Source organism: Somniosus microcephalus, unplaced genomic scaffold, assembly GCF_052327205.1.
Source record: "Somniosus microcephalus isolate GS21.2 unplaced genomic scaffold, FLI_Smic_1.0 unresolved_chr6, whole genome shotgun sequence".
In the NCBI taxonomy this organism is placed as follows: Eukaryota; Metazoa; Chordata; class Chondrichthyes; order Squaliformes; family Somniosidae; genus Somniosus; species Somniosus microcephalus.
This window is the reverse complement of record NW_028225184.1, coordinates 4,161,491-4,174,039: the sequence shown is the minus strand read 5'-3', so window position 1 is coordinate 4,174,039 and position 12,549 is coordinate 4,161,491. Positions and strand designations below refer to the sequence as shown.

Sequence of the window (12,549 nt, the reverse complement as noted above, 5' to 3'; positions counted from 1 at the left end):
GAGAGAGCTTTACTCTTTATCTCTGATATGTCCCTTAACACTCACAGTAAAACTCTCTGATAAACCACACACCAATCACTGTAACACTCTAAAATCACCCAGAGACCCTTAACACTTTGGTATGTCCCACACCACACATTGTAACACTCTCATAAACACCACACCCCTCACTGTAAGTTATACAACACAACTTTCAAAGTAACACTATGTCATACCCCAGAACCCACACTGTAACACTCAGATACATGCCATACCCCAGAAGCACTCTTATATATCCCACACCACTCACTGCAACATGCTGATATACACACACAACACTAAAACACCCTGATATCCCCCACACACTCATTATAAACATTTGATATACCGCACACCACTCACTGTAAACCTCCGATGTACCCCACACCTGTCACTGTAACTCTCTTATATACCACACACCCCTCACTGTAACAATCTGATATACCTCACACCCCTCACTAAAACACCCTGATACACCCCCAAACACTCAATGTAACATCTTGATATGCCCCACAACCCTCAAAGTAACAATTTGCTTTACCTCACACCATTCACGTTAACTCTCTGAAACATACCACACTCTGGATTGTTACACTCACACCAGTCACTGTAATACTGATGTAACTCGCACCACTCACTGTTGCCACTTCCACTTTAATCCTATGGGCTTTAATGTGTTACTTTTTCAAGCATTTTTTCAAGGTATAGGGAAATTGTGAAAGTGTGAGTAATACCAATCATAAAATCATAGAATTGGTGAGCCAAGTTGTGCTGACAATTTGTTTAGCGATACAGGACTCCCCACTCCGACCACAGACCTCGCCTGGTTTCAATCAGTGAATTTCAAAATCAGTGATTTTGTTCCCATTTTATTATTTATATTTATTTGTTCTCAGGATATAGGCGACGCTGTCAAGGCTGGTATTACTTGCCAAATCCCAGTTACCCATGATAAAATGGTGGGCCTTCATCTTGAACTGCTGCCGTCCGTGTGGTGAAAGTGCTGCACAATATTATTACGGAAGGAACTTCAGGCTTTTGATCCACTGACGCTGGAGGGACGTTGATGTACATGAAGGCATCAGTGGGATAACGATTATGTTGCTGGACTAGTAAACCAAATGCCTGGGCGACTGATCTTGAGTTCAAATCCCACCAGTTGGGGAATTTAAATGAATTTAATTAAACAAATCTGGAATAAAAAGTTAGTGTAAGTAACGGTGACCATGAAACTACCGGATTGTCGTTAAAAACATATCTGGTTCACTAATGTCCTTCAGGGAAGGGAATCTGCCGTCGTTACCCATTCTGGACGAAATGTGACTCCAAACTCACAGCAATGTGGTTGGCTATTAACGACGCTCTGAAATGACCAAGCCATCCACTCTGCTGTTTGAGGCAGCTCACCATCAGCTTCTACAGGGCAATTACGGATGGACAATAAATGCTGGATATGCTGCGACGTCCATATTCCAAGAATGAATAAAGCAATGATATCATAATGATTTGTAAAGGTTATATTGATGTAACCAGAGCTGCAACATTTGTGCGGGCCACCAGAGCCGCCAACTTTGTAAGGGACGCCGGATCCGCCATCGTTGTTAGCGGTGCCGGAGTAACCATTTTTGTGCGGGAGAACGAAGCCGACATTTTTGTGCGGGGCAACGGAGCCGCCATCTTTGTGCAGGGCGTTCGTTCTGCCATCTTTGTGCGGGGCAACGGAGCCGCCATCATTGCTCGAGACCCCAGGTGCGTGGGGGGGGGGGGGGGCGCCTTCTTTGTGCGGGGTGCCAGGTCGCCATATTTGTGCTAGGCGCCGGGGCCGCCATCTTAGTGCTGGGCACCGGTGCCGCCATATTTGTGCTGGGCACCGGGGCCGCCATCTTTGTGCGGGGCACCGGGGCCGCCATCTTTGTGCAGGGAGCCTGTGCCCCATCTTTGTTATGTGTATTTCCCCGCCGGCGGGTGGCCCTGCCCGGGGAAGAGCGGCTCGCCCCAATATCAGGCTCAGGGAGCTCTCAGGCTGCAAAGTCTCCACTTCACATCATCCTTTAATGATTTCTACAATCAGAGTAAAGGGATATTTTCCCACATTCTTCAACTGCTCTCTGAACTTAGTCTGTGTCACGGCGTAAATCCCAGTGTTTGTGCAGCAACTCAGCAGCTGCAGCATCAATCCCAATTCCTGTACATAAAGAGGTGGACTTACAGACAGAAACCACACAAACCACATCCGGTTCCATATAGCAAACACCACAAACGCTGCCCATAACAGGATGAAATTGCCGGAGATAACAAGCAGTAAAATGATCGATTTCCTGCGGCTCTCCATCTCTGGGTCTCTGGGACTCTCCCCACTGCTGGGACCCCGGAGCCTCCTGCGGGCTCTGCTGGCCACTAAAATGTGTCTGACGGTGACAGCATTGAGCAGCAGAATTAGAACAAATGGGACCCCCGGGGTGAGAACATAATGAAGGAACTCGATTGTTCCCCAGACCCAAGAATACAGAACACCTTCTCTTACAAGACAAAACCAGGGGAGGTTCATAAGCATAAACCGATCTGTGAACATAAAATACCAGAAAATGTTCTTTAAACCGCTCAGCACAGTCACTGTTCCTAAAACCACAGCCGCCGTTTTCTCGGTGCAATATTTCGTTTTCAGCTTCTGGCAACAAATGGCCACAAATCGATCAAAGGTGAAAGTGACGGTGAACCAGACAGAACAGTCTGTGGCTGCATAAAGCAGGACGGCGTGGATATTACACACGGGGACTGACAGCAAGAAAAGAAACTGGTCCATATAAACAATGGGAATCTGCCTCAATATCAGGTCGATGATAACGACCAGTAGATCCGCCGCTGCCATGGCCACCAGGTAGCGAGTGACACATTTGGAGAGACCGCACTTTCCCCGAGACAGGATCACAATCGTCACTAGGTTCACTGTGAGGAAGGGAAATAAAGAGGGAAATTAGGTATCATGCTGAGAGCAAGAGTAGCAGTTTGATGGAATTCAGGGAGAAATCTGCAACTCAATAGAGACATTCACTGATATAATCTAATGCTATTTCCCGTGGAGTTGACTACAGGGTTTATTGGAAGAGTAATCGGGAATACATTGTGGAATTAATAAATGAAACGGGGATAAATATAACATGAAAGTTACAGATGTTTGATCAATGAGAGATTAAATGGTAGATATACTTTTAGCCCAGAAGACAAAAGCACCACCGGAGGTGCCAGGTACACAAAGGACAAGAACCTCTCAGGAAGCCTTCGTGTCCCAGGATCAGTCAGAATTTGGAGCGGTGCAATTCGCTTCTGTGTCCCTGTGTTAGAGAGGGGAAAATCCCTCTTGAATTCCTTGTCCTGGTTAGAATATCCATTATATTTAGAACTGAAAATCAATGCAACTTCAAAATAGAGAAACGGAAATATTGGCGTGCAATAAATACAGGCAATTGTATTTAAAACGTACGGCTGTAATATGCAAATGTAAGATAATAAATACAAGTTCACTGCAGTTATAAAGATAACTGGGCTGTAAAAAGTGTTTTGAAGTTTGCGCTTTATACAGTTGTTTTGTAGCTCATTGAAAGGAAGATTTTCAAAATAACTTTGCAAAGATTGGATTCTGATACAAAATAGTTATCATTGACCAGATAATAACCCACTAAATACAATTTTTAGCTTCATAATCACGCGACTTATCCCACAGGCAACGAGCCGCCGAATGCTTTGTAAAGTATCTGAACACAAATGGAAGAGGTTTATCCTTGTAGTTTTTCGCCTGTTGCTTTCCAATTTGAGCAGAGAATATTAGTCGAGGCAATATGAAAGGATTTTGGTATCCGCAGTCCTTCAGTTACAATCAGCTGGGATTGTTGTTCCTGCAGAATAGCAGGAGGCAATAGAGAATCACTCTGGGTCTCTCTGAGAGATCCACTGAACTGTGACAGACGGGCATGGGCTCCAATTGCAAATTCAAAACAAAGATTGGAAATAAATGCATTGAAAATTGCTGACTGAACGTTTTTTGAGAATGTAAATTATCCTTGTAATCCTTATTTAACCATCAGAAAAAGGGGCACTAATGTATAACTGTACTGGAGCTGAATGATTCGCGGATATTTCAGACATGTAACGATGTGCTTGTAAACTGCCAGGATTTGTTCCTGTGACTCTGTCAGTAACCATACCGAGCATTTGTTGAAAACAAAAGCAAATTAGTGCGTGTAGAAACATAGAAGATAGGAGCAGGAGTTCCACCATTTAATGAGATCATGGCTGATCACCCAAATTCAGTACCCTGTCATCTGCGTTCTCCCCATATCCATTGATCCTTTTAGCCTCAAGAATTATATCCAACTCCATCTTGAATATATTTAATGAATTGGCCTCAACTGCCCTGTGTGGCAGAGAATTCCATAGGTTCACCACTATCATGGTGAGGAAATTTCTCCTAATCTCTGACCTAAATGGCCTACCCCTTATCCTTAGACTGTGACCCTTGGTTCTGGACTCCCCCGCCATCGGGAATATCCTTCCTGTATCTAGTCTGTCTAGTCCTGTTAAATTTTTATAAGTTTCAATGAGATCCCCTCTCATTCCTCTAAACTCCAGCGAGTACAAGCCTAATCGACCCCATCTCTCCTCATATGTCATTCCTGCCATCACAGGTATCAGTCTGGTGAATCTTCTCTGCACTCTCTCATAGAGTCATAGAGTTATACAGCACAGAAAGAGGCCCTTCGGCCCATCGCGTCTGCGCCAGCCATCAGGCCCTGTCTAATCTAATCCTATTTTCCAGCATTTGGTCCATAGCCTTGTATTCTATGGCATTTCAAGTGCTCATCCAAATGCTTCTTGAATGTTGGGAGGGTTCCTGCCTCTACCACCCTTTCAGGCAGTGAGTTCCAGATTCCAACCACCCTCTGGGTGAAAAAGTTTTTCCTCAAATCCCCTCTAAACTTCCTGCCCCTTACCTTGGATCTATGCCCCCTTGTTATTGACCGCTCTACTAAGGGGAAATGTTCCTTTCTATCTACCCTATCTATGCCCCTTATAATATTGTACACCTCAATCAGGTCCCCCCTCAGCCTTCCCTGCTCCAAGGAAGACAACACCAGCCTGTCCAGTCTTTCTTCATAGCTGAAGCGCTGCAGCCCAGGTAACATCCTGATAAATCTCCTCTGCACCCTCTCCAAAGCAATCACACCCTTCCTATAGTGTGGCGACCAGAACTGCACACAGTACTCCAGCTGTGGCCTTACCAGCGTTTTGTACAGCTCCATCATAACCTCCCTGCTCTTATATTCTATGCCTCGGCTAAAGAAGGCAAGTATCCCATATGCCTTGTTAACCACCTTATCCACCTCTTCTGCTGCCTTCAGGGATCTATGTACATGCACACCAAGGTCCCTCTGATCCTCTGTCTTTCCTAGGGTCTTACCATTCATTGTGTATTCCCTTGCCTTGTTAGTCCCTCCAAAATGCATCACCTCACATTTTTCAGGTTTAAATTCCATTTGCCTCTGTTCCGCCCATCTGACCAACCTATGTATATCGTCCTGTAGCCTGAGGTTTCCCTCCTCGCTATTTACCACCCCACCAATTTTCCTGTCATCTGCGAACTTACTGATCATGCCTTTTACATTCACATCCAAATCATTAATGTAGACCACAAACAGCAAGGGACCCAGCACCGATCCCTACGGTACCCCACTGGACACAGGCTTCCAGTCACAAATACAACCTTCGACCATCACCCTCTACCTTCATCCAGACACCTAGTCACCCCCTCGAAAAATTCAATCAAATTGGTGAGACATGACCTTCCCTTGACAAATCCATGCTGGCTATCCCTACTTAATCCTTGCCTCTCCAAGTGGAGACTAATTCTGTCCCTCAGAATTTTTTCCAATAATTTCCCTTCCACTGATGTTAGGCTCACTGGCCTGTAATTCCCTGGTTTATCCCTACTACCCTTCTTGAATAATGGTACTACGTTAGCTGTTCTCCAGTCCTCTTGCACTTCCCCTTTGGCCAGAGAGGTTCTGAAAATTTGTGTCAAAGCCCCTGCAATCTTTTCCTTTGCCTCACATAGCAGCCTGGGATACATCTCATCCGGGCCTGGGGATTTATCCACTTTTAAGCCTGCTAAGACCGCTAGAACCACCTCCCTCTCGATGCTAATATGTTCAAGTATGTCACAGTCCCCCTGCCCGATTTCTATGTCCACATCATCCTTCTTCGTAGTGAACACAGATTCAAAAATTTCATTTAAAACCCTCCTAATTCTTCTGGCTCTACACACAGCTTGCCACTTTGGTCCCTAATGGGCCGTACTCTTTCCATATTTATCCTCTTACCCTTAATATACTTATTAAACACCTTAGGATTTTCCTTTATTTTGCTCGCCAGTGTTATTACATGGCCCCTCCTCGCTCTCCTAATTTATTTTAAGTATCCCCCTGCACTTTAGTCTTTTGTATCTGCCAAAAGCCCCCCTATTTTTCCTAATCCATTCTCGTATATCCCTTGACATCCAAGGTTCCCTGGGCTTGTTGGCCCCACCCTTGACATTTACGGGAACATGTTTCCATTGTACTCTCTCAATTTCCTTTCTGAAAGACTCCCATTGCTCCGATGTGGATTTTATTTCAAATAGCTGATCCCAGTCCACATTGGCCAGATCCTGCCTTATCATATTAAAATCGGCCTTCCCCCAATTTAGAACCTTTATTTCCGGACCATCTCTGTCCTTTTCCATGACTACCTTAAATCTCACCGAATTATGGTCACTGTCACCAAAGTGCTCACCTACTAACACTTCTACCACTTGCCCGGCCGCATTCCCTAGAATTAGATCCAGTACCACCCCCTCTCTTGTAGGACTTTCTACATGCTGACTCAAAAAGCTCTCCTGGATACACTATAAGAATTATGCACCCTCTAAGACATTCACACTCTGACTATCCCAATTAATATTGGGGAAGTTGAAATCCCCCACTGTTATTACCCTATTATTTGCACACTTCTCTGAGATTTGCCTACATATCTGTTCCTCTATCTCCCCCTGACTGTTTGGGGGCCTATAGTACACTCCCAGCAAAGTGCTTGCCCCCCTTTTGTTTTTAAGTTCAACCCATATGGCCTCATTAGCGGAACCTGTTAATATATCATCCCTCCTTACAGCAGTAATTGAATCCTTAATTAATATTGCGACACCCCCTCCTCTTAACCCCCCCTCTGTCTTGCCTGAAGATTCTATACCCCGGAATATTGAGCTGCCAGTCTTGCCCCTCCCTCAACCATGTCTCCGTGATAGCCACAATATCATACTCCCATGTGTTCATCAACAACTTCAGTTCATCCACCTTATTCACAAGACTCCTTGCATTAACATAAATGCCATTCAGCCTTGCCCTACTTCATTGTGCCGTTACATATTTGCTCTGCCTTCCAAGCCGACTTGTTTTTTCCTCTATATTTGGCTGTACATCACCGCCTATTATAGCTCCACTCTGTATCCCATCCCCCTGCCAAGTTAGTTTAACCCGCCCCCCCCAACAGTGCTAGCAAACCTCCCCACAAGGATATTTGTCCCGTTCTGGTTCAGGTGCAACCTGTCCGACTTGTACAAGTCCGACCTTCCCCAGAAGCAGACCAGTGATCTAGGAAACTAAAGCCCTCCCTCCTGCACCAACTCTTTAACCACGCATTCATCTGCTCTATCCTCCTATTCCTATACTCACTAGCAAGTGGCACCGGGAGTAATCCAGAGATTACAACCTTTGAGGTCCTGCTCTTTAATCTGCTACTTAGCTCCCTAAATTCTTGCTGCAGGACCTCACCGTCTTCCTACCCATGTCGTTGGTCCCAATGTGAACCAAGACCTCTGACTGTACACCCTCCCCCTTTAGAATGCCCTGCAGCCGTTCAGTGACATCCTTGACCCAGGCACCAGAGATGCAACAAACCATCCTGGATTCACGTCTATGGCCACAGAAACGCCTATATGTTCCCCTTACGATAGAATCCCCTACCACTTTTGCTCTCCCACTTTTTTCCTCCCTTCCTGAGCAGCAGAAGCATCCCTGGTGCCGGGAAGTTGGCTGCTGCTGCCTTACCCTGGTAAGCCACCCCCCTCAACCGTATACAAATCGGTATACCTATTTGTGAGGGGGATGGCCACAGTGGTCCTCTGCACTACCTGCCCTTACCTGCGGTGTGACCAACTCACTAAACGTGTTATCCACGACCCTCTCAGCATCACGAATGCTCCAAAACTCATCCATCCACAGCTCCAGTGCTGCAATGCGGTCTACTAGTAGCTGCAGCTGGATACATTTCTGGCACACATGGTCATCAGGGACACAGGCAGCATCCCTGAATTCCAACATAGAGCAAGAGGAGCATAACACAGGGCTGTGCTGTCCTGACATGACTTACCCTTTAATTAATTAAATTAAATCAATACCACCAATTAAATGATATACTGAAAGGCGCTTACCTGCCAGCAGTCCCCGCTACCCCACAGAGACCCTAGAAACTATAAACCACAGAAGTTAAGTTTTGTAAAGAAGGAGAAAGAGTAAATACTTACCAACCAATCACTTACCCGCTTTCTGGTGACGTCACACTTGGATTACTTTTTACTTCTCTCCTTCCCTCTGAGTTCCGAGATTGGAGAATTGTATGCCTTACCTGGTCTCTGGAGCCTTTTGTACTTACTCCACCGCTCCAAGATTCCCGCCGACTCTCGCGCTCCTCACTGAGGCCTTACCTGGTCTCTGGAGCCTTTTATACTTACTCCACCGCTCCGAGAATCCCGCTGACTCTCGCGCTCCTCACTGAGGCCTTACCTGTTCTCTGGAGCCTTCTATACTTACTCCACTGCTCCGAGATTGCCGCCGACTCTCGCGCTCTCCATGGCAAGAACATCGTTCCTCAGGTAAGCCAACCAAAACTGCACACAAAACTCAAGGTGTGGCCTTACCAAGGCCCTGTACAACTGCAGCAAGACTTCCTTTTTCCTGCACTCAGATCCTCTCGCTATGAAGGCCAACATATGATTTGCCTTCTTAACCGCCTGCTGCATCTGCATGCTTACCTTCAGCGACTGGTGCACAAGGACACCCAGGTCTCGTTATAATTCCCCTTTTCCCAATCTATTGCCATTCGGATAATAATCCGTCTTCCTGGTTTTGCCACCGAAGTGGATAACCTCGCATTTATCCACATTACACTGCATTGGCCATGCAACTGCCCAATCACCCAACCTGTCCAAATCCTACTGGAGTTTCTCTGCATCCTCCTCACAGGACACACGCCCATCCAGCTTTTTGTCATCTGCAAACTTGGAGATGTTAAATCTAGTTCCCTCTTCTCGATAATTTATATATATTGTGAATAGCTGGGGTCCTAGCACCAATCACTGCGGTACCCCAATAGTCACTGCATGCCACTCGGAAAAAGACCTGTTTATTCCAATTTTTTGCTTCCTGTCTGCCAACCAGGTCTCTATCCAAGACAGTATCTTACCCCACCCCCAATTGCATGAGCTTTAACTTTGCACGCTAAGATCTTATGCGGGTCCTTATCGAAAGCCTTCTGAATGTACAAATACACCACATCCACTGTTTCTCCCTTATCTGTTCTACCAGTTACAGCCTCAAAAATTACATTAGATTAGTCAAGCATGATTTACCTTTTGTAAATCCATGTCTGTTTTCCAATTGCTCTGCTAATACATCTTTTATAATGGATGCTGACATTTTCCCCACTACCATTGTCAGGCTTACTGGTCTATCATTCCCTGTTTTCCCTCTACCACCTTTTTTAAATAGTGAGGTTAAATTAGCTACCCTCCAATCCATGGGAACTGTTGCAGAATCTATAGAATTTTGGAAGATCACCAGCAATGCATCTATTATTTCTAGTGCCACTTCCTAATCTACCCTAGGATATAGATTACCAGGCCCTGGGGAATTATCAGCCTTCAATCCCGACAGTTTCCCTAACACTATTTCCCTACAAATACTGATATCATTCAGTTCTTCCCTCTCATTAGGCCCGGTGTTCCCCGACACCTCTGGGAGGTTATTTGTGTCCTCCTTTGTGAAGGCAGAACCAAAGTATGTATTTAATAGGGCTGCCATTTCTTTGTTCCCCATTATAATTTCCCCTGATTCTGACTGCAAGTGACCTACGCTTGACTTCACCAATCATTTTATCTTCACATATCTATAGAAGATTTTACAGTCAGTTTTTATGTCACCTGCAAGCTTACTCTCGCAATCCATTTTCCTCCTCCTAATTAATCCTTTTGTACTCCTTTGCTGAAACCTAAACTGCCCCCAATCCTCAGGTTTGCTGCTTTTTCTGGCCAAATTATATGTCCTCTCCTTGGTTCATATGCTATCCCTAATTTCCCTTGTTAGCCACTGTTGAGTCACCTCTTTTGTTTTATTTTTATGCCAAACAGGGATGAACAAATTCAGTAGTTCATCCATGCATTCAATAAATGTTTGTATTGCCTATCCACCATCAACCCTTTAAGTAACTTTCCCCAATGCATCCTAGCCAACTCTTGCCTCATACCATCGTAGTTTCCTTTATTTCAATTCAGGACCCTGGTCTCTGCGTCAACTACTTCACTCTCCGTTTTAATGAAGAAATCTATCATATTATGATCGCTCCTCCCCAAGGGGCATCGCACAACAAGATTGGTAATTAATTCTCCCTGATTAAATAATACCCAGTCTAAGATGGCCTGATCTCCAGTTGGTTCCTCGACATTTTGGTCAAGGAAACCAACCCATATACACTCTAGGAAATCCTCTTCCACAGTATTGTTACAAAATTGGTTAGCCCAATCTATATGCAGATTAAAGTTACCCATGATAGCTGCTGTGCCCTTACTGCCTCCATCTCAAATTTCCCATTTAATGCCATCCCCAACATCAGCATTACTGTTTGGGGGTCTGTATAAAACTCCCACTAACGTTTAAAGACCCTTGGTATTTCTCAACTCCTCCCATACAGACTCCACATCATCAGAGCTAATGTCTGTCCTTACTATTGCATTTATCTCCTTTTTATCCAGAAATGCTACCCCACCTCCTTTTCCTTTTTACCTGTCCTTCCTGAATATTGACTACCCCTGGATATTGTATTACCAGCCTTGGTCACCCTGGAACCCTGTCTCCGTAATCCTAATTATATCATATCTGTTAACAGCTGTTTGCACAGCTAATTCATCGACCTTATTAGGAATGCTCCTCGCATTAAGACACAAAGCCTTCAGGCTAGATTTTTTAACACTCTTAGTCATTTTTCAATTCTCATTTACTCTGACCCTGTTTGATTTAAACCCTTGAGATCTCTGCCTTCCACTTTTACTTTCCTCCTTCCTGCCTTTTGTTTCTATCCTTGCTTCCCTTTCCTCTGTCTCCTTGCACAGGTTCCCAACCCACTGCCATTTTAGTTTAACCCCTCCCCAACAGCACTAGCAAACACTCCCCCAGGACTTCGGATCCAGACCCGCCCAGGTGCAAACCGTCCAGTTTGTACTGGTCCCACCTCCCCCAGAACTGGTTCCAATGTCCCAGGAATTTGAATCCCTGCCCCTTGCACCATTCCTCTAGCCATGTATTCATTTGAAATATCCTTCTTTTTCTACCCTGACTAGCACGTGGGACTGGTAGCAATCCTGAGATTACTACCTTTGAGGTCCTTAATTTTAACTTACCTCCTTACTCCCTATATTCAGCTTTTAGGACGTCATCCCGTTTTTTAGCTATATCGTTGGTACCTATATGCTCCATGATAACTGGCTGTTCACCCTTCCCCTCCAGAATGTCCTGCAGCCACTCTGAGATATCCTTGACCCTTGCACCAGGGAGGCAGCACACCAGCCTGGAGTCTCCTTTGCGGCCACAGTAAGGCCTATCCATTCCCCTTACAATAGAATCCCCTATCACTATAGCTCTCCCGCTCTTTTCCCTCCCGTCCTGAGCAGTAGGACCACCCATGGTGCCAGGAAGTTGGCTGCTGCTTCCTTCCCCCGATAAGGCATCTCCCTCAACAATATCCAAAGTGGTATATCTGTTTGAAAGGGGGACGGCCACGGGGGACCCCTGCACTACCTGCCTGTGCCTGCTGCTCTGCCTGATGGTCACCCATTCCCTTCCTGCCTGTGCAGCCTTTACCTCCGTTGTGACCAACTCGCTAAACGTGCTATCTACAATGTTCTCAGCATCGCGAATGCTCCAGTATGTATCCATTCACAGCTCCAGCACCGCAATGCGGTCTGTCAGCAGCTACAGTTGGATACACTTCCCAGACACATGGTCATCAGGGACACAGGAAGTGTCCCTGACTTCCCACGTACCTTCTGGAGGAGCATGTCATGGGGCCAAGCGGTCCTGTCATGATTTACCCTTTAATTAATTTTAATTAATGTAAATCAAATCAATACCTCTAATTACACTTCAATTAAATGATATACGCAAGGGCCCTTGG

General features: G+C 45.4%; 1 protein-coding gene across 1 annotated transcript; it reads right to left on the bottom strand.

Annotated features, from left to right (window-relative positions):
* Positions 1 to 2,062: 2,062 nt before the first annotated feature.
* Positions 2,063 to 2,887, bottom strand: LOC147086923 (uncharacterized). Its single transcript, XM_085978013.1, has one exon. It carries the CDS (start codon positions 2,885 to 2,887, stop codon positions 2,063 to 2,065), a length of 825 nt encoding a protein of 274 aa, XP_085834139.1.
* Positions 2,888 to 12,549: the final 9,662 nt, after the last annotated feature.

Coding starts and splice junctions, on each gene's coding strand:
- LOC147086923 (XM_085978013.1), bottom strand. CDS start 2,887: ATGGCAGCGGCGGATCTACTGGTCGTTATCATCGACCTGATATTGAGG.